The 25159-nt window shown below is 45.8% G+C and overlaps 3 protein-coding genes across 9 annotated transcripts; 1 reads left to right on the top strand and 2 right to left on the bottom strand.

Annotated features, from left to right (window-relative positions):
- Positions 1–2418: 2418 nt before the first annotated feature.
- rmnd5b (required for meiotic nuclear division 5 homolog B) lies at positions 2419–9552 on the bottom strand. 2 transcript variants are annotated; one of them, XM_028959656.1, is made up of 10 exons: positions 9478–9552; positions 5330–5481; positions 5039–5181; positions 4825–4962; positions 4654–4754; positions 4374–4540; positions 4122–4287; positions 3224–3326; positions 2974–3128; positions 2419–2876 (listed from the first exon to the last, which is right to left on the bottom strand). In XM_028959656.1, the coding sequence occupies exons 2-10, from the start codon at positions 5466–5468 to the stop codon at positions 2813–2815; spliced, it is 1176 nt and encodes a 391-aa protein (XP_028815489.1). In that variant the 5' UTR covers positions 5469–5481; positions 9478–9552; the 3' UTR covers positions 2419–2812. The 2 variants fall into 2 exon arrangements, with proteins under 2 accessions (XP_028815489.1, XP_028815488.1); XM_028959655.1 differs by having other exon boundaries at positions 9145–9522.
- Positions 9553–11025: 1473 nt separating this feature from the next.
- On the top strand, positions 11026–14592 carry aldob (aldolase b, fructose-bisphosphate). The gene is made up of 9 exons (XM_028959660.1): positions 11026–11168; positions 11626–11738; positions 12035–12246; positions 12338–12392; positions 12497–12657; positions 12752–12835; positions 13839–14013; positions 14092–14291; positions 14402–14592. Exons 2-9 carry the CDS (start codon positions 11627–11629, stop codon positions 14495–14497), a joined length of 1095 nt encoding a protein of 364 aa, XP_028815493.1. The 5' UTR covers positions 11026–11168; position 11626; the 3' UTR covers positions 14498–14592.
- A 474-nt stretch (positions 14593–15066) lies between these two features.
- Positions 15067–25005, bottom strand: LOC114767818 (long-chain-fatty-acid--CoA ligase 1-like). Of its 6 annotated transcripts, none has more exons than XM_028959598.1 (21): positions 24751–25005; positions 20870–21086; positions 20574–20685; positions 19929–19993; positions 19743–19844; positions 19334–19433; positions 19053–19228; positions 18922–18954; positions 18785–18836; positions 18550–18623; positions 18217–18294; positions 17943–18077; positions 17728–17862; positions 17206–17301; positions 17058–17130; positions 16878–16966; positions 16692–16808; positions 16435–16578; positions 16094–16195; positions 15935–16006; positions 15563–15703 (listed from the first exon to the last, which is right to left on the bottom strand). In XM_028959598.1, exons 2-21 carry the CDS (start codon positions 21062–21064, stop codon positions 15563–15565), a joined length of 2091 nt encoding a protein of 696 aa, XP_028815431.1. In that variant the 5' UTR covers positions 21065–21086; positions 24751–25005. The 6 variants fall into 6 exon arrangements, with proteins under 6 accessions (XP_028815432.1, XP_028815431.1, XP_028815435.1 ...); XM_028959602.1 differs by lacking the exon at positions 24751–25005 and adding an exon at positions 22658–22683 and having other exon boundaries at positions 20870–21082; XM_028959601.1 differs by lacking the exon at positions 24751–25005 and adding an exon at positions 22665–22682 and having other exon boundaries at positions 20870–21082.
- Positions 25006–25159: the final 154 nt, after the last annotated feature.

The following is a 25159-nucleotide window of genomic DNA, read 5'->3' as shown; positions in this document are numbered from 1 at the left end:
TATTAAATTACAACTGGTCTAAACCAGAACAGGGACTCGCTGTGCTTGTTTTAAAAGGACAAATCAGCTCTCGTTACGAACAAAGGTTCTGTTCTTCGTCTGGAACCGCGGTGCCCGACACTGAAGAGTAAGAGACAGACCGAAGGAGCTTTTTTTTTTAAGGTTATTTTTAAGCCTCCTTTTATGGGAAGAGAGTTCTGTTCCTGTTCCAGTGGGCCCACTTTTATTGATCAGGATTTATTGCTCTGCTGCTCACGGCCTGAAGGCAGGTTTTTTTGTTTTGTTTTTTTGAGAACGGAACCGTCCTTGGATTGTCATCTGGACCCCTGGTTGCAACAGGTTCTCACACAGTTCCGTCACTAATTTAGGGGTCACGGGTCGAGCAAGTGAAGATACACGAGAGGAGAGAGTTTATGGGAACAGGTGTTTCCATGGAAACATTGGAAGGGATTTTTTTTTTTTTATTATTATTTTAAAGTGCAGAAATAAACGTTCAGCCTTACGAATTGCACGCATATGATTTGTACGCTCGGGGTGGGGGGGGTGGAGTTTATGTAATTAAAAAGCCAATGGAGGAGTTATATCACTAACAGTGGCGGGCCAAGACTGACTCATCCACAGAATCAAACGGTTACGTAAAGGCGCCCTGCGCAAGGCCTTACTTGAGGGAACGCGTGTGGAGGGAGGGGGCAGGCAGCGCAAAACACCGACGTTGTGCCAACTACGGCAAGCGGAAGGCCTACAAGTGTCAAAGGTCAACCTGTGAACTGGTGGTGGGGGAAAATGTTTAAAAGAACTGCTGAAAAGGACAAACTTTCACGTTTCATTACACGTCAACGGCAATGATCTCTCATCCTGTAATAAAATTTTTTGAAACATTCGGTTTCTTCGTTTCAATCCAAGGTCGGGCCAGAGCTCTTTTATCTTCACGGTAAAAACGGATTTCTTCCCAGGGCTTTAGTTTAACATCCTGGCTTCTCAAGGCAAAGAATAAAGGAAACCCGGTGGATGGCAATGATTCTTGCTTCCAGGCGAGACTGTTCAGAAGTCCCCTCTACTGATGAGTGCTACGTACATGGACGCTGCCCTCTAGTGGGGCGGGGATGAGCGTGCAGGGCCCGATGTTAGGCCGCTACTTGCAGGGTGTTAACACAAACAGAAAACGTGAATAAATTGAAGCTGCAACTTTAATACAAACATACTATGTTCTATTAGAGAATAAATATTTACAATAATAGTTGCATATAACATTTTTGTTAGCAGGGGGGGTGCTGATTTATATACAGTTCGTTAGACGTAGGTGAGCATTTGGGCTTCTAAATGCGCGTCTTCAGTCCGGTGAGATCTGAGGTGATTGTCTACCCAAAAAAGGAACATGTAAGAAAGTAAAACTATAATCATGTGTCCCCACACGCATCCCACCATTAACCACCACCACACACAGATTCGGCCTCTGCCGCGGGTCTGTGGAAAACCGCAGGGAAATGCAGATGGTGTAAATGAACTGAGGTAATGAATTAGTGAAGTTATATGTTTAGGTAGGAACCTCTTCTGACCCATTTTTCCCCCAAAACTGCAAAAATTACTCACAACTAAACTCTGGTCTACGTTCATCTTTTAGTCATTCTCCACACAACTTTTATTTCTTTTAGAAAATGAATTTTCAGCTTCAACATGCACAAGTCATCTACCTCGGTGCAAAGCTTTAAAGATTCTGAAAGCAATTAGCAAGTAGACTATACTACAGCGCAGCGCTTCTGCCTCGTTTACGCAAAAGCTGAGCAAATCTGTGCCACTGAGCCTAAAGGCCATGGGGGCAAGGTCAAAGGTTACCTATTACCTGGTGTTGGGCACATGTGGTGATTTATTTAAAAAAAAAAAAAAAAAAAAAAGTGGACAGAGGACATGTCTGCAAACGTCAGTGACACGACCAACGGCTATCCTTATGAATATTAAACATGAGAATATGTATTCCATATCTTCAGCTATTTACCTAAATTTGGAACCCTACACACAAAGAAAGGGGCAGAAAAATCAGCACAATTCACAATTGTGTTTAAAGCAGAATGGATTCAGTGAGCAAGAAAGAGAAAACCCACACAAATAAGCACATAACCGGACATGAGTTACAACGAGAAGTCACACCAAATGACCATAGACCAAAAAAAAAAACCACACACACACACACACACACACCCTCAGTAATTATTACATTTTACACCACCATGTCACCGGTCTACAATCAGCACCATCAGTCACCACATGTCTTAAACCTTCATCCTCAGCACTTTACTGCAAATTTTATATCCATACTACATGTGTCAAGAGAACAGAGGATCGGCAATGTGCTGCGTGGCTCTTTTTATATTTTTTATATTTTAGATTTTGAAGTATTATCTGTAAATAAATCAACTCAGAAACAGTGGGTTACCCCTTTATAGAAGATATTATATTTCTATATAAGACATTTGATTAACAAAAGTGATCAGAAATAAATGCAAACCTTGTAGTTGTGTAAAACTGAGGAAAAAAAAAAATAATATCACACACACATACCTATAAAACTCTACGGCTAAATCAGGCATTTGAAAACGGCTGTCGGCAGATTAATAAACGAGCCCCATTTTTCCCCCCCCTCCTCGCGAAAAGTCTGGTGTACGGGTGCGATGTGGTCATCGGTGTCCTCTGCTGAATGGGGGTGGGCTGGTCACTGAGCCTGCGTCCGGTGGCCCTGATGGTACCTCTGCGCTTGGGTCTTCCGACCGCTCCTTTGGAGCTTTAGCTTCAAGAACTGCGTTGTCACCGCAGGCCATCAAAAGTAGATCTGCTTGGCGTCTGAGGGGTTCTGCTCCATGGGACAGTACGGGCATTTCAGCCTGCGGGAGAGAAATGAAACGGACGCAAACGTTTACTGCAGCCGGCAGGCACTTGCACCAGGGCCGGGAAAGCCGGGACTCGGACAGGGCGCCTTACTTTCCAGCGTTGGTGAGTTTGTTCAGGGCGTCTCTGGAGATGACGTGCCCGCAGATGAGCTTCATGGGAGGGTTGCTTTCGGACGTCTGTTGCCTCAGGATGGGGCAGGCGAATACTGAGTGGTACCAGCACTTCTTACCCAGGTCTATTTCAATCTGTCAAAATGTACGTGGCAAAAAATGAATACGGACCTTCCTTCCCTTCTTCTCTTAAACGAAGCACTATTAGACCTTAAAAGCAGGTGAATTACCGGGAGTTCGTCCTTATGTGTCCAAACCCCACTGCACTGCCTCTGTTCGATGACCTGTTTAATGTTCATCAGGACCGGCAAAGCCATGCAGCCTGACGCAAAACTACATAGGAAAAAAAAAAAAAACATTTTAAATCAGCCAATTTTCTCTACTACTAATGGAATGTTTAAAGGTCCCCCCACATGCTGCTATTACCTTCTGCTTCTATCCACTTTCTGCCGTGACAAGTGCAATTTCCCACTTGTGGGACTAATAAAGGTTTATCTTATCTTATTATTTTTTTGGTTTGTTTTTATCTCGGTCTTATTGGTCTTATTGGAGAACGGCCTATAGTTGAGGGGGCATTCGCGGAAATTCCGTCATCGACACCGTTCACCAAATGTTAGGAGCAGACAGGAAGTTGTGTCAACGTTTTTCCAGTGAACACACTGGATCTTCAGAGTCTGACAGAGTTTCTTCAATCACCGAGCAACTGCAATGCTTCACTCATTTGGAAGCCATGACGGTCGGTGGAGATAAATGTTTTAGGGGAGGGGTGGTAATGGCCTAGTGGGTAACACACTCGCCTATGAACCAGAAGTCCCAGGTTCAAACCCCACTTACTACCATTGTGTCCTTGAGAAAGACACTTAACCCTGAGTTGCTCGAGGGGGGGGGAGACTGTCCCTGTAACTACTGATTGTAAGTCGCTCTGGATAACGCCATCTGATAAATGCTGTAAATGTAAATGGGTGGGAAATTCTCTGGATGGAAAAAGCATGAGTAACAGGAGGTAACCTTTCCCCTTATGACGTCATAGATTGGCAGAACCACAGCAGAGGTGTACACATTTCACCCTAAAATGATACAGGACCGGCGTAAATATAATAATGAAGCAGGCAGATGAGTGTTAATGACCTGACGCTGAGGGGAGACTCCACAGACAAGCCCAGGAGGGCGCAGGCGTCCCGGGTAAAGATGTTGCAGATCTCTGCCCACTGATTTGGCTCCAGGAGGCTGCGGTACGGCGAGTTCTCAATGCCGTGCCGCAGGTACACAAGGCTCCCCATCAGAATCTGGATATCTGAAGCCGAGTGAGTGTAGCGTGAAGATTTTTTTTTTTTCTTTTCCACAAAACGAAGGGCGGTTTAGACGTGCAACGGAACTCACCGCGCTGATGCTGGGCCGCGAACGGCTGGAAGTGCCGGGCGTACTTCAGCGCCTCCAGCTGGTTGGTGATGCCGCCGTTCAGCAGGCTGATGAAGTAGAGTCTGTGCAGCTTGAACTCCAGCGTGCTGTTTAAATCCAGCAGCCGCTGGCGGTTCGTGACGGCCCACCTGTCACCGGGAACACGCACGCGAACTCGGTTAGCCCCCGCGGAAATGTACAATAAATAAATAAATAAATTCGAACCAGGTTAAAAAATTTAAAATATAAAAAGGATGAGTACTCAAGTGCCGGTCTGAGGTCCTGCATCCGCAAGGCTTCTAAGATGCGATTAAGCTCAAGAAACGGTTGCTTCATGCTCATATCGATCACCACCCCGGACTCCTGCAAGTCCAAACAAAACATATTTAAAATGTTCGTGAACTATTCATAAGTCTGATGTAAAAACACTTACCTGACAAAGGTCTTCAGCGACGCTCAGCATTCCTTGTCGGTACAGATGCTCTACGACGGTCTCGCTGAGGTACTTTTGCCTCTCTGGGGTGTCCCAGACCGTCTCGGCGACAACTGCACTCACTTCTGCATCGAAATTCTACGGAATAAATGTTTATTGTTAATGAAATAAGAACTTTTAACAATGATTAAGATGGAGAATCCGCTTCACGTACCCGGTCAATCGCTTTGCCCACTTTGGACACGCTGCCGTGTATGTCTTTGTGTCTGGAAGCCAGACCCTGCACCGTCTCTTTGATTTCCTTGCAGCACTGGGTCATGGTTTGGGACAGAGCGGACGCGTCCGCACATTGTCCACCTGCAGAAGAACATATCGCCATCGGTGAGCCTTCACTGACGCTAATCAAGTCCGACACGTTCCATCCTGATACACAAACGGAAAAAGTTGACGACTGAGGTGTGAGCGTATTTTCCTGCCTGTGACGTGGTACGCGGGACACGCTCACCGTAGGAGACCAGCTGGCTGCGCAGCTCGCAGACGTTCCTCAGCAGCTCGTCCAGACGCTCCTCCGACTGGTGACCGTACGTCACGAAGCGGTGAAGGACCTTCTCCAGCTCTCTCTCCACACACGCACACTGCTCCATCTCCACAATCCACCTGCAACACGCCCAGGTGGTTACGGCCAGGGCCGTAGGAGCCCCGCGATGCGGAATCAAGCGAATGCAATTCGTGCATAATTTGCATATGTGGCTGCCGCAGCCCCAGTTTTTCCCGGTTGAGGCGGGACGTTCACACAGCAACGCAACGTAAACGTGCGGTCAGCGATGATGATGAAGAGTGTCGAATCCGCACAACTTGCCCAAACTCCCTCCCCTGATTCAAAACTTTTATTTATCACAGTTCCAGTTCATGATGCAAGTAGGCACTTGTTATATTCCATGCATGTTGGTTTTATTTTTCAAAACGGAGAATGTGTAATGTTGTGAAATAGTTATTTGCATGAAATGCACATATTATTTACATCAAAATGATTACAAAAGCAAACAGCAAATGCCCAATAACTTTTTGAAAAGCAATTAAATGTGATTTTTTTTCCCCCACCCATCCAACAATCACACCGCTTTAGGTGAATAAATACATTTATAATGGAAAACACTGAATTTAGAAGACTTTAAATGGAAAAAATAAAACTGATTTCATAGGGCCCTATGCAGGGAGAGTCCCCATGGACACACTCAGGGTTAAGTGTCTTGTTCATGGTAGTAAGTGGGGTTTGAACCTGGGACTTGAAGCTGAAAAATTTAACTGTGAGGTATGAGAACTATAAGGGCATAGGGGAGATTTTGGGCAAAACTGAGATGCACGTGTGACAGGAAAGTTTTTCATTGGATCATTCTATATTAGCATCCCCCCTTTTTTGCTTTCCATTTTATTTTTTTACCTTTACGGTGTCGCCCTTGTCCAGAATAACCATCTGTTTGGGTTCCTCTACTATCAATACAATCTTTCTATGAACTCTGTTGTAGTTTTTCTTACATAAGTCATATTACAAGAAGTTCAGAGATTTCAAATATTGGCTAAAGAGGAAGATCTTAAGATGTCATTTCAAAAAACAGACTCATTACACAAAAAATCTAATCACATTCACTATGTGCACAATTATCCATATAAATTCAAGAAAATCATTATCTTTGTTTTTGCTATTCTGTAAAGTTGTCAAAATGTCACTTATGGCCTAATGGTTCTCAGCCCTTCTGTACCTTAAACAACACACACACAGACCCCTCATGTCCGGAACTAAACATCAGCAAAACCAAGGAGATGGTGGTGACCTTCACCAACAAGCAAACTGACACATTTCATCAAGTGGAGCTAGTTGAGGACTATAAATACCTGGACACCATCTTCAATCCCCTGCTGACGTTCTCCTTCAGCACAGAGGAGGACCTCAAGAAGCGTCATCAACGTCAAAACCTCCTCAGGAAGTTCAATTCCTTTGGAGTCCACAAAGATATTTTGCTGGCTTTTTCCTACTCCTTCCCAGAGCGTCATATCGTTCACAATCCACCAGCATGCAGCACAGACACCGGCTACAGAGCACCATCAGCGTGTGCTCTAAGATCATAGGACTGATAGTGAGATCCTCATCACACATCTGTGACCAGCAGACATTGTAGGCCGGCACTCAACATCATTTACAGTTTAAACCACAAGTTTACATACACTGTATAAATAGACATATAACTTTTCTTTTCTTAAATCATACAAAACCCTTTCAGTTTTAGGCCCGTTCGGATTCCCAAAATAATTTCTGCTTGCTAAATGTCAAAATATTGTGAGAGAGACTTTTTTTTATTACTTTCTTCAAATACACTAAGGTTACTATGCCTTTAAACTATTTGGGAAAGCCCAGATGATGATGTCATGGCTTTGGAAGCGTCTGATAGGTTAACTGACACCACTTGAGTTGATTGGAGGAACACCTCAGCACACTGCTTCCTTTTGTGACACCATGGGAAAGTCTAAAGAAATCAGGAAGAGATTTGTGGACCGCCACAAGGCTGGTTCATCCTTGGGAGCAATTTCCAGGTGCCTGAAGGTGCCACGTTCATCTGTTCGAACAATTATGCGCAAGTATGAACAACATGGGAATGTCCAGTGATCATATCAAAAGCGACGTAAAAAAAGCCAGATTACACTTTGCAAATACACACAGGGACATAGACCGTAATTTCTGAAGACATGTCCTGTGGTCTGACGAAACAAAAATGTAACTGTTTGGCCATAATGACCATTGTCATATTTGGAGGAAAAAGGGAGACACCTTCAAGCCTGAGAAGTTCTGTAAAGTACGGAGGTGGTAGCATCATGTTGTGCTGTAGGAGGGACATGGTGCACTTCACAAAATAGATGGCATCATGAAGAAAGAACAGTGTGTTGAAATATTGAAGCAGAATCGCAGGAAATCAGCCAGGAAGTTAAAGCTTGGGTGCAAATGGGTCTTCCAAATGGACAGCGACCCTAAGCATACTGCAAAATTGGTTACAAAGTGGCTGAAGGACAACAAAGTCAATGTTTTGGAGTCTCCATCATAAAGCCCTGATCTCAATCCCATAGAAAATCTGTGGTCAGCTCTGGAAAGACGTTTGAGAGCAAGGCGGCCTTCAAACCTGACTCAGTTACACCAGTTTTGTCAGGAGGAATCCCAATCCGCCAAGGTGCCACTGAGGTGCCACTGATTTGAACCTGTGACTCTGTAGTCTTCTGGTTCATAGGCAAGTGTGTTACCCACCAGGCTACCACCATTCCCAGTGTTAAGCTGTGACTGTGCTGTTCTGACCTCGAGGGAAAGTTCATTCCACCACCGAGGGGCCAAGAAAGAGAAGAGTCTAGATGAGTGTCTTCCTCGTACCTTCAGCGGTGGAGGGACCAGGCGAGCAGTACTGGAGGGTCTGAGGATGCAAGATATAATACCTAACAGACCCCTCACACCCTCCAAATGCCGGATCATATGCCCCGGCTGCAGGACACAGAGGAGGAAGGTCACCTTTGTCGCCAAACGGGTCCTCCTTTTCAACTCCTGACATCCCTCCACCCTCCACCACCCTCACCTCACCCGGACCTTCTCTGATTGTAGCCTCTAATTCCTCACGTTTCACGCACCTCACCGCTCCTGTTACGTAGTTACTTATCATTGTTCGTAGTGCAACACACAGTGTACACTGCAGCACAGCACAACAAAATGTGTCCTCTGTATTTATAACCATCACCCTTGGGCAGCCATGACAGGCGCCCGGGGAGCCACTTATGGCGCCTCGGTGGCACCTTGGCGGACCGGGATGATGCATGATTCGATTCATGATTCGATTGTTCAATGTGGAGTTTTTTTTTCCTGTCAGCACGTACAGAATTTTAATCAGCTGATTATTAACCATGTAAATCTGTGAATCGTGGCATAATACTGTAATATTGTACACATCAGCTCCTCTGTACTATTTATTCAACTTCCGGTTGGGTTTTGTTGCGGTGGCGCGGGTACAATAACAGTAACAAAGCGGAATCAAATCCACGCAATTCAGCAAAGCAAACGAACTACCGCTTAAAGCGAGGAGAATAAAAGGTTGGAAAAACGAAGGAATTTCCTTGTACCATTCTGTTATTGTAACCACGCTAAACAATAAAAAGAATACAGAAGACTGTCTGATTCCTTAAACGAGTTTTTATAATGAGAATTAATTGACGTTAATAAGCCGTTTAAATGGTCCCGCTTCAGTCCCGCACTAAACATGCTGGAATTAAAGAAGAACAAAAAAAACCAACCGAGGTGTCCGTGTTTCTGGTGTCATGACGACACGGTCAAAGTCGGGACCGTGACAGGCGAATGAGACGGACTTTTAATCGTCTTCCTCTCGCTCAGTACGCGGCGTCTCGGTGTTGGATGGAGGGGAAGGGAAAAAAACAACAACAAGGATTAGGGGCTAGCCTGGGAGCTAACTAGCTCCACGGCAGGACCAGCGGGGAGAGGCTAGAGGCTACGGCTAAAAGGCTGCGGGGGGGGGAGTGAAAGAAACGCGGACGATCACTCCGCCAGCGATCGCGACGTGACGCGACATAACGCGGGCCCGACATCGGATAAAAACATCATGTACTCGCCTGCTGTTACGACACTCCTCCACCAGTCGACCTGCTCCTTCTTCGTGAGCGGCGGCCAGATGTACAGAGGGCCGGGATGGGGAAAGGGTCTGTACTGCCACCTAGCGGTGCGGAGGATTTTATTTATTGTATTTAACTCTCGCCTCCCCTCTAGTGGCCACTTTTAACATGACAGGGCAAAAGCAGCTACCAGGGAACTGTAAGCAAGACGTGGTGATACTTAGACATGTCAATAAAAGGCAGTGGTATCAATAATGAACGATAATTTTGCACGTCTCAATTCATTTTGCACATTTCTGCTCATTTTGCACGTTTGTCTTGTCTTGTGTGTGTCCTGTTTGAAATATCCAACATATCCACTTACAAGCACTCCTACATGATGTTGTCCAGTTATGTCCTGTTCATTGTGCATATAGAGATCTGTACAGTATAAAAGTTTTAGTTTTAGTTAGAATAGATACTTTGCTAGGTGGCACCTTGGCGGCTCGGGAATTGAATCTTGAAGAAAAGATGAACAAAAGAGGCTCAGTTTTCCATTGTCCACATATTACAGGGCGATGCCTCGGGGCCTAAGCACACACTGTTGTGTGTTGTGTACAAACTATGTGTCTAAATTTGAACAACATGACTAAAACAGAAGTAGAATTACTTGTAACTAGAGTAGCGAAACTGTTTTTGAAAATGGAATGAGCATGAAGTGAGGACATTAATTTGTAAAATGAATGTGAAAACTGTAAAACTGTGGCAGAAACGCAGCTCGGGGGAGGTGGAATCGAGTGAGTGTTGCATGATGGTCAGGGCGAGGCCTTGTGCTCGCTGCGTGAACCAGGCATCGCGGCGCCTGGACTCTGACCCTGTTTGTAAGGCTCACCATTGCTCTTTCTTCCAAAGGTCCGGGTTTAGTTGTGAAAGAGCCACTGCTCCAGAGCAATTTGCGTCACTCGTCTCATCCCATTCTGACCCCCACAAGATGTGATGTGATCAAAAGTCGAGCTTCAAACCTGGGTGTCATCAAGAAAAGACAATGGCTGTTTGATCTCGGGGTTGCCCCCAGAGATCAATCACGAGCAGCACCTTTTCTTGAAAAGACATTGCGGTAAATTAAATATATATGTGTGTGTGTGTGTGTGTGTGTGTGTGTGTGTGTGTGTGTGTGTGTGTGTGTATTAAAAATTCGGTTCTGCCCGTTTTACACACACAGTCAACAATAGATTCTTTTATCCAAACTCACCATGCAGATTCTAAAAATAACTTGGGAAATTAAACATGCATTGTGAGAAAAACACTTCACTTCTGTAATGCGACACCATGAGACAAGGAACCTGACGAACAGCTTCTCCTCGCTGCACGATCCCTCCATATTAAAAAATTCGAGATATGGACATTTGAAAAAGAATAAGGAAATTCGGCTCATTTTTTTTGCAAAACAATAAAAGCGAAATACAATAAATAAAAAAAAAAAAAAAAAGAAGAAATAAAGTCGATATTGATCTACGGTGACGCCCCCTTGCGCTGCGCGGACCAATCCCGAGGCGCGGGCAACGCGCACGCCCGCGCCACATCACCGCCGGGCGGCGTCCGTAGCCCTCCGACGGGTTAAATAGATCCCCCGTCCAGCCGCTCGTCCCCACTCGGTCCCGCCAGCTGAGGACACCCGAAAAACGCGCCGCCCGACCCAACCCAACTTTCAGGTGAATCTGCAACTTTTTTTTTTTTTTTAATCAAATATCTAATATATATTTATTCCGACTCTTTACGAGGTGCGTTTTTTTTGTACAGCGTGCATTTGGCCACGTTCGGTTTTGTGACGTAGGCGCGATGTTGACAGATTGCGGAAGTGTAAAAGTGCACTTGCATCCTCCTTGCATTTTTTTTTAATTAACTTTAGTGTCAAAATGTCGCTTTTAGCGTCCGAAAGTGAATCCCCACGTTTGACGTGAAGGCGAGTTGTGCAACTCGTCCCGAGTGGCCTTGGTCTCCCGAGCCGCGGTTATTCATTGATCTCCATTCTGGCTCTTTCCCCCTTCTTCGGTTGTTACGTGTTAATTGATAAGCTTTGAAGTGTGAATTCTTTTGGGCTGTGGAGTAAAGTTCAGCAGGAGGGAGTGGGCTCTGACGCCGTCCCCTGTGTCCCCGTCCCTTCTGCAGGATGACCCACCAGTACCCGTCCCTGTCCCCTGAGCAGAAGCAGGAGCTGGCCACCATCGCCCAGCGGATCGTGGCCCCAGGGAAGGGCATCCTGGCCGCCGACGAGTCCACAGGTAAGGGCCGTTCCTGCAGGCGATCCACTTCAGGTGGTCAAGTGTGGTCAAACTGTAGGGCCTGTCAAAGCCCATTGAGACATACTGTATGTGATTTTGGGCTATATAAGAAATAAATGTTGTTGTCCTAAACCTGTAACCTATAAAGTGAAGTGATTGTCACATGTGATACACAGCAGCACAGCACACGATGGAGGAGCATCTTGTCTCTCAACAGTTCGTCCTCATCTGCAACCAGCATTACTTAAATGTACCGTCACCCCTCATTGTTTTTGCCAATTCCACACTTCTCCAAGGGACCATGGCAAAGCGTCTTCAGAAGATCAACGTTGAGAACACGGAGGAGAACCGCCGCTACTTCCGCGACCTGCTCTTCTCGGTAGACCCTTCCATCTCGCAGCACGTTGGAGGAGTCATCTTCTTCCACGAGACGCTGTACCAGAAATCCGACAAAGGCGTCCTGTTCCCCAAAGTCGTCAAGGACAAGGGGATCGTGGTGGGCATCAAGGTGAGGGCTCCAAGTTAACCAAGAACCTTACTGTTCCGAGTGCGACTGGAGATCTCGGTCCGCTCGTAACTACCAACTGTCATCACTCCAGGTTGACAAGGGCACAGCCGGACTGAACGGGACAGACGGCGAGACGACCACACAAGGTTAGAACGTTCCAGAGGTTCCCAAACGCTCTTCTGTAGAGCGACCTTATCTTCGGCTTTAAACCAGCACTGATCAGCGAAACCACCGCGTGTTCCGAACTCAGGGCTCGACGGCCTGTCCGAGCGCTGCGCCCAGTACAAGAAAGACGGCTGCGACTTCGCCAAGTGGCGGTGCGTGCTGAAGATCGCCCACGGCTGCCCCTCGCCCCTCGCCATCGCCGAGAACGCCAACGTCCTCGCCAGATACGCCAGCATTTGCCAACAGGTGTGTGGTTTTAACGTTTCTTGTCCGCCTGCGGTCACATTTGCCCCTCGAACCGGCAGCTGTAATCACAGCAACGCTGTCTGGCGCTCCGCAGAACGGACTCGTGCCCATCGTGGAACCGGAGATCCTTCCTGACGGAGATCACGACCTGCAGCGCTGTCAGTATGTCACCGAGAAGGTAATTTACGCCGCTGTGGTTGGTAGTTAGTGAGGTTTTTTTTTTTTTTTTTTTTTTTTTTTTTTAAATGTTCGCCTGCATTCCTTGGCTCGGGTTTTGTTTACTTAATGTTCTCTGTGCAAGTTGTGGTCCAGAACCACGAGATTCGGTTCTCTGTTGGAGAAAAGTCATGACAATTTTTTTTTTTTTTTTTTTTTCCTTTCTTAAATTTGTTTGTTTCAGAGCATCCCACAAAAATGTTACATCAATAATTAATGCATAATGAATACAATACATGAAGGTTTACAGAAGCGCAACATTTTTGGAGAACTCTATTTTACTAAAATAATATAATTTTTATAAACTGTATACTATTTTATTTATTTATTTATTTATTTTTAAGCAAAAGTTGACTAGTGGTGGTCAAAGATCTCTCTGGATCGGGAACAAAACTTGTGTATATAATAGAAAACATGTCTTTCAAGTCATGTGTCTTCAGGGGGACACACCTTCTCGTTCAACGTGTTTTCTATATTTTCATGACATTTTACGTTGGTAGATTCTCACTGAAGGCATCAAAACTATGAATGAACACATGTGGAGTTATGTACTTAACAAAAAAAGGTGAAATAAGTGAAAACATGTTTTATATTCTAGTTTCTTTGCTCTGATTACTGCTTTGCACACTCTTGGCATTCTCTCGATGATCTTCAAGAGGTCGTCACCTGAAATGCTTCTCCAACAGTCTTGAAGGAGTTCCCAGAGGTTTTTAGCACTTGTTGGTCCAGCTCACCCCAAACCATCTGGACTGGGTTCAGGTCCGGTGACTGTGGAGGCCGGGTCTCCACTTTTTGTTAAGTACATAACTCCACATGTGCTCATTCATAGTTTTGATGCCTTCAGTGAGAATCTACCAACGTAAATGGTCATGAAAATAAACACATTGAATGAGAAGGTGTGTTCACACTTTTGGCCTGTACTGTATACATAAATAAATATATGTACTTTATGTAATTCTTTTTAGGTCCTGGCTGCTGTATACAAGGCTTTGTCAGACCATCATGTTTACCTTGAGGGAACACTGCTGAAACCTAACATGGTCACTGCTGGACACTCCTGCCCAAGGAAGTACACCCCCCAGGAGGTTGCCATGGCAACGGTCACCGCTCTCAGGCGCACCGTCCCCGCTGCAGTGCCCGGTAGGTTGAGCCTCATGAGGGAATCGAGGGGCGCGTTTCATAGCGGGGGAACTAATGCCAAGTCCGGGCTCCCCGCAGGCATATGCTTCCTGTCAGGAGGCCAGAGCGAGGAAGAGGCGTCTCTCAACCTCAACGCCATGAACCAGACACCCCTGCATCGGCCGTGGAAGCTGACTTTCTCTTACGGCCGCGCCCTCCAGGCTTCCGCTCTAGCCGCCTGGAAAGGCCAGCCGGCAAACAAACAGGCTGCCCAGGAGGCCTTCTTCACCCGTGCCAAGGTGGTTATAGAAACCAGAGACTCATTTCACACACTCGAGTCGTTCATGTTACAAGCGTTTGCTTTACTTTTTAAGTTTTTTTTTTTTTTAATTTTTCATAAATCTTTCAGATTAACAGCCTGGCATCCAAGGGCGAGTACAAGCCCACAGGTCAGGTTGACAAGGCTGCCAGCCAGTCTCTCTACACCGCCAGCTACGTCTACTAGATCTGCATGGACCGCACTGACTGCATTACAACAGGACCAACAGGCCTTCTGCCCCACCCGTTAAAACCAACAAATAAACTGCACCTCTTGACTAATCTTGTTTCTGTGCATTATTTATGCCTCCCTGGGCCTTCATGTCCCGTTCTTGTGGACATTGTCTCCAAAACATGCTTCTACAAAAGCAGCTGTCTATGGTTCACTAGCTTGGGTGCCTAAAGCTGTTATTTTTTCCTCGTTGGAAAACGAATCCTTTAAAAATGTGGCTGTCCTTGTTCTCAATATTAGCTAGTTTTCAGTTTACTTTCAGGATGGCATGCACCTCTGGCATATGTAAAGTTTACTTTGACATAACTAAGTCACAAGTGTAATGGACACTATTTTTGTTCTATTGTGCAAAGGACAATATACTGTGGATGAATGTGTGGAAATGTAAAAGTCAATTAAACCCAAACCCAATTGCAATTTAATGGATTCAGATTGTGGATTCATTTTAAAAAGAAAGAAAAAGCCTTTTCTTTTGAACAGAAACCTTTATGTTACAGAAAGCATCTTGCAAGTACAGAGGCTCGATAATTTATATACTCATATACAAATAAAAATGCTTACAGTGTCAATCTTGTGGGGAAATGGCTACAGGATGAGAAATTTCACAACAGCATGCATATTTAAAAAAACTGAAGGGTTACTGCACCACAAACACTAAAGCACTGCTTTAGATATCAGTCCAACTGCAATTAAAAACCCATTTAAATGGATGTGTATGTACTGAATTTAAAAAGATACCTATTTTTCCCTTTAAAAATAACAGCTTCCATGTAGTACAATAAAAGTGATCTCGACCCTAAAGCAGACAACAGAAGGCATGAGGTAAAAATCTAGGCATATGGCATGAATTTGGAGTGTAGACACACAACTGGTTGCATTTTGGATGCACTCAGTCATGAGGAGGGCGGAGTCTTGGAGTTGTATTTCCATAGGAACCAGAAATTATGGTGTTTCTGTAGGTCTTTTAAAAAAAAAAAAAAAACGGGGCAAACATGCAGAGTCCGTAGAACCTGGGCTGGACTACATTTTTATGTCGGAGTAGAGCTCGTCGATCTGCTGCCTGAAAGCGTTCCTGAGGTCGGCGCGCTTGGCTTTGAAGGTGGGGGTCAGAAGGCCGTTCTGGACGGAGAACATTTCACTGTGCAATGCAACATCCTTTACCTGGTCAGCAAAAACAACAAAGTGGAATATTTGCACCCATCAGCTTCATCTCAACAAATCATTAACTAGAAGATAATCAGGCACTTTTACAAGCACTTGAGCGAGCAAAAAAAAAAAAAAAAAAAAAAAAAAAAAAAAAAAAAAAAAGCCTTGTTTTCTACAAAAACCGTACGTACAAAAACCATAAAATCACTCAAAATGATGTGCATGTAGTCATTTACTGAACTTCACCTGTTCAAAAGACTTCAGGCCGCCCTCTTTGCCCAGTCTCACGATGTCCTCCAGGATCACCTTCTTCACATCCTGCTTATAGAAATCAGTCGCACGTTAATAATACTCCACACTTGACTTTGAGGGCAACCGTCTGCAAGTCGCACTAAAGGACTAGACCTGGTTCCTGCAGAGTTCCTGAAATGATCCCGGAAGCCCTCTTTTCTTGGCCCATGCAGGAAGTGTGTCAGGGTCTGGTACAATGATGGCCACAAGGCAAGCCTTTGAAAATGACAAATAACATTATTATAATGATTAGACTTCTATAAGTCTTATGCTCAAAGCTGATATGAACGCCTATAAAAAGGCAAACTGGCTCCATCTCTACAATAAACATTATTTGCCTGAAACCTACTGAGAAGGTGTTTGTTCTCATCAGGTTTTAACGCACATATTATCATATATCGTTTGCAAGTTGCGATAGGGTGTCCAAATGCGAATTTTTATTTGGCTGCTGGCACCTGAAGACTGTCTCCGTGGACAAAGGCCTGTGCCACGAGGTCGCTCCTGATGTAGATGTTCTCAATCTTCTCTGGAGCAATATACTCTCCCTGGGCCAGCTTGAAGATGTGCTTCTTCCGGTCCACAATCTTCAAGGTGCCGTTCTGTTCATGCAGATCAGACAGAAGGACATACCACAAGTGGCTATACTTATTATATATAAATATTCTGATCAGCGAAGATGGATGTCTAGCCCAGCAGGAGAAGGCGCACTCACAGGCTGCCATTTCCCAATGTCCCCAGTGTGGAGCCATCCATTTTCATCGATGGCCTCGGCAGTTTTTTCGGGGTCCTTCAAGTATCCCTTAAACACATTTGGTCCCTTCACACAAACCTAGAACCAAATGAAGAAATGTAAAATCTGTCTCGTTATGAAATGTTTAAAGTATAAAGACAGACGCACCTCGCCTTCTCCATTTGCAGCAAGGTAATTCATCTCCGCAACGTCCACCAGTTTTACAGCGTTACATGGCATGGGGGCTCCAACATGGCCTACAAATAAGAAAGAAGAAAAAAAAAAAGTGTCACTGATGCTGGACCCTCTGGAGCCTGCTGATACGGCAGCGAGTTGAGCGCTTGTTACCGGCTGACCAGTCTCCTGAGAGGGTGACCGTGCACCCAGCAGTGCACTCCGTCTGCCCGTATCCTTCCAGGAACTGAAAGCAAAGGGCAGTCAGCAACAGAAGGGACAACACAGAGACGCTCTGCGACTCGAGTGAAAACGCCCTCACCTGGCAGCCGAGCGCAGCTCGCAGGAACGTGAGGACGGTGCCAGAGACGGGAGCGGCGCCGGTTAGCATCACCTTCACGCTGCCACCCACACTGGCCTGGAGGGGGAGCCAAATGTTGAACAGTAAAATACCTTCATACAGCTTTTACCCCCATGGACATGCACGGCACATCTGTGCATTCTTTAATTACATTTAAATCAATCAAAAGACTGCATGAAAAAATTATTTTATTAAATTTTGATCATGAAAAAAAGAAAAAGAATAAAAAGGAATTAAATGGTGAATGCATTTTTTGTCATTTATTTAGTAATCAGCCATCGTTACTTTGCTAGAGGACTTTGCTAAACTTACACCACCTCAAATGGGCAAAGCTGATACTATTTTGTGAATTATTGCTCAGAGGTCATGCAGGTCAGGTAGCGAAGACTCGCCATTTTTGATAAACGTGCTGATCCAACGTACCCGCAGCAGAGTTGTGTTTTTTTTTTACTAGAGAATAGTCTAATGTTTGGGTTTGGTTACCTGCACTTTCCTGAAGATCAGTTGGTCCCAGATGCTGTTTCTTCTCACAATTCCCCTGTTCATCTCAGCCTGCTTCCTCCTCGCGGCGAAGTCCAGCAGCCACCTCTTCAGCGGGGTGTTCGCTTGTCCAAGTATCTGAAGGGGGATAAGCGGACTTGCACTGGCAGCTCTGCCCTAACTGCCACAACCCCCATGCAATATGGCTGCCGTCTCACCTTGTCATACATGCGGTTGAGCAGGCGTGGGACCACAGGGAAGATGGTTGGCTTTAGCGTGATGAGGTCATCGCTCAGGAAACGGATATCTCCCTGGAAATAACCTATGCGGCCCCCGTGACTCAGCATCACAACCTTGGGAGACAAGCACAGATCATAATAAATATATAATGGAGGCTATGTATATATATATATATAAAACACACACACACACACACACACACACACACACACAGTATATATTTAGTCACTTTAAAACATCTAAAGACAATACCTGCACGATTCTCTCAAACATGTGGGCCAGAGGCAGGTAAGATATATGGATGTCGCTGCTGTTTAGGGGGCAGCAAGACTGGGGAAAGGAAACAAGGTGGATCACAGGACGCACCACAGACGAATCACCATTTTGACAAAAGCTCAAGGTTAGTGGCCTCCACACATATATCTATGGAGACACTGGCAAAAAGGGCTTTTATTCAACTTGGCAGGCACGCTACATAACATGATGTTTCATGGTTTTTATTACGACAGGGCGCAGCTCTACATCAGAAGCTCACACCTCGATACTCGTGTGGAGGGTCACCTCCGCAGTTGGTGGTTATTTTACCTCGGTCATTTTAATGTACGAGGAGGAGTTGCACACCACGTTCTCGTGTGTGAGCATGGCCCCTTTAGGGTTTCCTAAACAGAGAAGAGGGAGGGGGGAAAAAAGGAGGGTCATCGTACCAGCAACCTTGAAATCTCATGACACTGAGCAGATTACGGTTTATAAAAAACACACAGCTCAGGAGGATTAGAACGCTGGACAACACTGCGCTGGTGTTTTACACGGACTAGCTTACCTGTGGTTCCACTGGTGAAGCAGATGACGGCGAGGTCATCGGGCCGCGGGGGCTGAAATCGAGAAAGAAACAAGAGTGTCTTTGATCTGAATGAAAGACCGCTGGCCAGTGAAAGATGGTTTCTCTGTACAACTTACGACAGGCTGCTGCCGATTGGCCTTTCCAATGACCTGGAAAAAGAAAAGAGAGTTACGAACATTAACGACGAGTAAATAAAGAGAAGAGTACATCATAATGTATTATTGTACAATAAAAAAAAAAAAATCACCTCCATATCTTTGAGGGTGAGAATCTGTATACCGCAGGCCTGAGCTCTGGCCGCCAGGTCCGAATCGAATGATTCCATCATGACTATGGTGCGAACAGAATGCTGCCTCGCAGAAACGCAGTCCAGCACCGAGTGTGCCTTCGCAGGTACGTCACACACCACCGTGGCGAGGGTCGCTGTGCAAAAGCACACACGGGACAGCTCAGGAGATGCATGCACACGCTTTTACAACGTGTTACCAACATAGTAAGGACAGACGGATCGTGAAAGAAGCTCTCCACCTTTGTCAATGATGTAGTCGATCGCTTCGGCTCCAAGGGTGTCGTAGAGGGGGACGGACACCAGCGAGTACATGTAGCAGGCCAGCTCACAAATGGTCCACTGAAGCAGACACACACACACAAAGCTGTTACAAAAAGTCTGCTGCTCAATATGCAACACATTAGCAGCGGACCCGTAGCCGCCAAGGTGACACCCTAGGTCAAGGTAGTCACCACACACTGCTCCCTGGGCGCCTTTCATGGCCGCCCACTGCTCACCGAGGGTGATAAAGTTGCTGCAGTGTTTCACAATGACAAAAAAAAAAAAAATATTCATTGTACATCAAGCTCAAAGGAAATGATTCTCCTGGAATGTTCCTTTAGGTGACTGTGTGTAACTTTATTCCAAGTTGGACAGCCTGGTGCTCACCTCTGGTCTGTTCTGCGCAAAGATGCCAATGTGAGGGTCCTGGGTTTTGGAGTGGCCTCTGTGGATGAATGCTGAGCCCAGGGCTTCCGCCCTCTCCACCACCTGTACCCACACAGAGGACATTAAAATGGCAGACATGTGACCCCCCCCCCCCAGAGGTTAAATTAAAAAAAAAATAATCGTTACCTCTGAATACGAGATCCACTCATATGGCTGTTTGGGCTTTCTTGATCCAAGACATGGGCCGTTGTCTGCAACATACAGATGTTCCTAAAATCCACCCTTCTACCCAAGATCATCCACATAACATATAAAAATAGAAATGACCAGACAGAGCAGCTTCTATGCAAATGTTGGTCTACATGCAAAAAAAATAAATAAAATGGAAACACCCAATATGCAAAAGACTAAATACAACATAACATATCTATGTGTAGAAATCATTAGGGGACTTATTAGACCCATATTACAACACGGATTATTTATCCACTCTGCAGTCATAGTGGCTGTTCCACGCTGTGTTCCATTTGACTCGCTAAGACGAAACTGGATCTGGGAATGATGTCACACCAATCAAAATGGCCATTGTTAGCATTATCAGTTCAAATGAAAAGAAACAGGCTGAAATTTCCACCACAGCAACCAGCCTGAAGTTAGAAAGGGGAGCGTACTCTGTGAATATATAAGACAGAAATGCTCAAGGCCCTGCAGGCTTCAGCGCAGGTTAACTCTCAGGGAGCTGGCATCTTGGATGTTGAAGTCCGGGCGGATGAAGTCCTTGGCAATACAATCTCCTCACCACATGTAACATAGTGCTAAAGAACGACTCACTCGACACCCGCAGTCCCCGAAGAAGAACTTCGTAAAGGGTCTTTGCATCTTCAAAGTAGTACGTCAGCAACTTGTCTCCGATCAGCGCTGACCTTCTAGCAAACTCCTCACCCTGAGAAAGAGAACACCAATCAGATCGATTTCACAAAATGCTAACATGCAGGCTTGCATTTATAGGTAATTTTCTCTCACTTGGGGTAGAATTCCATAATAAAAAAAAAAATAAAAAATTCCCCCCAAAAATACCAATCTGGCAACACAGTCCCACGTGCAACTGACACAACAGAGGAACTCACCTTCACCGGCACAGACTGCTGCCTGAGGTCACAAGGCAGCTTCTGGGCTTTTGGTCGCGTGGCGTACCAGTAGGACACGAGGCCAGCAATGGCCCCCATGCTAATGAGGGTCTTGGGGGACAGGCTGGACAGGTACTGCTTCACGTCGTCCACGCTGGGCGGCTGCGCCTGTTTCAGGAGCTCCTGAATCTGCATGTTGCCGATTTACCGTCTCTGTCTGGCAACACACAAACACGATCAGTGGCCTGGCGGGTAAAACAATCGCCTGTGAGCCAGAAGACCACAAAGTCCCAGGTTCAAACCTGACCTACTACCATTGTGTCCCTGAGCAAGACACTTACAGTATTTATCAGACGGCCTTATCCAGAGCGACTTACAATCAGTAGTTACAGGGACAGTCCCCCCTGGAGAAATTTAGGGTTAAAGTGTCTTGCTCAGGGACACAATTTACATTTACATTACATTTACAGCATTTATCAGACGCCCTTATCCAGAGCGACATACAATCAGTATTTACAGGGGACAGTCTCCCTGGAGCAACTTAAGGTTAAGTGTCTTGCTCAGGGACACAATGGTAGTAAGTGGGGTTTGAACCTGGGTCTTCTGGTTCACAGGCGAGTGTTTTACCCACTAGGCTACCGCCACCCACTACTGATTGTAAGGCACTCTGGATAAGGGCGGCTGATTAATGCCTGAAATGTAAATGAACTGGAATCAATCAAGAGCACCGAACGGCACTCGTAAAGCCCGGTGGGAATGATGTCACACCCAAAGTTGTGTTATCTAAAGGCTGAAAGTCCAATCGACCGGCGGCGTTATCTCGTCTCAGTCCCTTGTCTTGACACACACTTAAAAACACCTTACATTTAAAAAAAAAAAAAAAAAAAAAAGAAATCTAAACTTTGATCTGAACTATGACCATTGACAATTTTATTATTGAACCTGAAATAGCAGTGATTCTATTTTTTATTTTACATCGTTTATTACTTTATATTATAACGGTTATTGTTGCATATAAACAGAGAGAATAATGGTCTGAACTGTTGTGTTTTTACCCCATATGACAGTAAGCTTCTATTCTTCACATATTTTATTCTTTTTTTTTTTTTTTTTTTTTTTTAAATGTGGAATTTTCCACAAGACGCGAGATAGGAAAACTAGGCTAAAGGTCTGCCACACAAAACATAAGAGCAGCTATTGTCGACCAGCATGACCTCTCTGACTTTGGCCACTATGACTTTTCACCCACTTTGGAGCCGCTGCTTCACAGTTTATTTTAAGACCCTCCATCTAATCGCCGGTGAAAACACAGACTCTTCACGTCGGGCGAAGAACATAACTATAAACAAGAACCACGCCGCCAGGAGGGACGAGTTCATTCGAGGCGATGCCACGAACCTCCCGCGCTGCCTTTCACAACGCATTATTATTATGATTATGCCATAACAGACGGCCAGTATAATTCATGGCATTGACAGCATTAGCTATCTAAGAACTGAGAAGAAGAGAACCTCAAGCCATGCACATGCAACGCCTGCACCGCACCGTACTTACAACGCCAGCACACGGCCGCCGTCTATCTATAGCCAACATAGTCGAGCTTTAAACTCCGCTTTAAGGATCCTGATGGAACTGCGACAGTAAAGAAGACCGCGTCCTTCAGCCACGACACTGACTTGACCAACAGGCCATGGCCAGAGTGCAGCGCGAGGAGCCGAGGTGACCCAGCACACATGTGACCCAGAAATAGTCACACCACAAAAACACAACACAGGCACAAACACACACCTCTCACCAGAAAGAAGAAAAAGTCCCCAAAGAATAAAGGAAAGTAAAAAAAAAAAAAAATAAAAAATGTATATATACTGCCCAGTTTCCGAGCCACTTCTCCAACCTGCGGACCAGCACCAGGGCGGAGGGGTCAGGTAATGGCTGATGGGCCGCTGCAACAGGTTTATGTGCAAGCCATGGGATTGGACACTAAACAAAAGGTCAAAACCTGCTCAGCTCCCCCCCGGAAAGCCCTATTGGACGGAGGGCTTGAGGCGACCAATAACGCGGCTGCGGCAAGAGCATGCAACAGCTCTGGGGGGTAGATTTACAGAAAGTCCAGGAAGATGCAACTTGGCTCAATTTTGATAGGACATCAATATAGTGACCTCTGTGTGTGTGTTGGGGGGGGGGGGTAGCTTTGCTCTCGCAAGCGTGAACTGGCCAATCTCCACTCTCACTCTGACCCACACTCATCCCAAGCGGCTTCTAGGCCAAAGGTAATCCGACCGCCCCACCGGTCGTCTAAACTTGGTCTGCCGGGGTGGGGGTGGGGTCCAAAGATGGCCCCGGGACACAAGTCACCCGACTGGGCCGGGCGAGTGGTGACGTGGACTGGAAAGTCTCTCCAGCTGCTGCGTCTGACGTGAAGAAGAATGTACAGAATTTGCAGAGCACACGCCGACAGAGCGGCACAGAAGCGCCCCGCCGCTTCGGGCCTGCCAAGGGAAGCCGGCTCGCCTGTTTTTTTCGGGCCCGACTTACTGTTGACACTGAAAATTCCACACCCTTCGCGGCACATGCGATTGCATCACGTTACCACGGAAGGCAAACAAGATGTCTGGCCGTGTGAGACTCTGTAGTTGTTCAGAGGTCAGGAAACAAAACGGTCCCATCAGCAGCAGCAGCTAATCTCTGCAGTACCTGAATTATATGTAGAGACCAAATGTGTGTCCACGTTTAGCCCCCCTACAACAGAGAAACCGGCAAATATGACACTCTCTCTCTCTCTCACACACGCACACACAGTACAGGCCACAAGTTTGGACACCTTCCCATCCAACCTTGTGCTGTGCATCATAATGACAATCACTTTACTTTATGTGTTTTCTTTATTTTCATGACGTTGGTAGATTCTCACTGAAGGCATCAAAACTATGAATGAACACGTGTGGAGTTATGTGCTTAACAAAAAAGGTGAAATAACTGAAAACTTGTTTTATATTCTAGTTTCTTTGCTCTGATTACTGCTTTGCACACTCTTGGCATTCTCTCGATGAGCTTCAAGAGGTCGTCACCTGAAATGCTTCTCCAACAGTCTTGAAGGAGTTCCCAGAGGTGTTTAGCACTTGTTGGTCCAGCTCACCCCAAACCATCTGGATTGGGTTCAGGTCCGGTGACTGTGGAGGTCGGGTCTCCACTTTTCGCTAAGCACATAACTCCACATGTGTTCATTCATAGTTTTGATGCCTTCAGTGAGAATCTACCAACGTAAATAGTCATGAAAATAAAGAAAACACATTGAATGAGAAGGTGTCCAAACTTTTGACTTGTACTGTGTGTGTGTGTGTGTGTGTGTATATATATATATATATATATATATATATATATATATGACAATGTTTAATGCATTCATTAGAACTTGTAACTTCTAAGCACCAATTAATTCTTAGCACAGCAAAACGCCTATGATAATAATGCATTAATTGTATTGCTTAAGAAAAACCGCCAAAAAGTGCTTTCAACGTCCATTAGCTTATCATTGTGGGGTTTTTTTCCCCCCTCCACTCCACGACGCGTCCCTGCTTCCGGACAACTTTTCCCGGATAATTGGAGAAACTGGACGAGCGGCTCTGCCTCCCACCCCGGTAACCGGCAGCCGACAAAACAGCACGCACGCATTCGCGCCTTCTTATCTATATAGCTATATCTATATCTATATACTTTGTACTCGCCAACGAGGACTAAACAACAACAGTTTGTTTGTTGCCCACGTGCTCGGTCCTTCGTGCCGGTCCTTCGCGACGCAAACGACGCAAGTTTTAAAAAAATAAAAAAATGAAGAAAAAAAACGCGCAATAAAAAAATTTAAAAAAAAGACCTGCACCGACCTGCGAGCCTCCCTGGAAAGTCCGACCATGCGCTGCTCGGCCTGACGGGACAAAGTGCTTTTCTGGAGACGCGCGCCGGGCGTCCGGCCAATCAGGGCGCCGCGTCGCTGCCCGTGACGACGCCTCGCCGGCCCGCGTGTTTCTGGCGGAGTCACGGCGCTCACGGGTACGTTGAAAAGACAAAAGGGAAGGGATGAAAACAATAAAAGAAATAATGATTAAAGAACCGCCGAGAGCGTCCCGATGCTCCTTTATCCGGGGTGTATTTAAAAGGTGAGAAGACGTGATGTGGCGCCGCTGTGGGGTGATGCCGCTTTTTTGCGCCCCCTGGCGGTCTCTTAAGGCTACACGAACCCGACCGCTGTGACATGTGCACACACGCAAGTGAAAAAATGCGAAGCGATTGTGC

The sequence above is a fragment of the Denticeps clupeoides genome, chromosome 18, assembly GCF_900700375.1.
Source record: "Denticeps clupeoides chromosome 18, fDenClu1.1, whole genome shotgun sequence".
Classification (NCBI taxonomy): domain Eukaryota; kingdom Metazoa; phylum Chordata; class Actinopteri; order Clupeiformes; family Denticipitidae; genus Denticeps; species Denticeps clupeoides.
The sequence above is the reverse complement of the archived record's forward strand: the minus strand, read 5'-3'. Positions and strand labels throughout refer to the sequence as shown.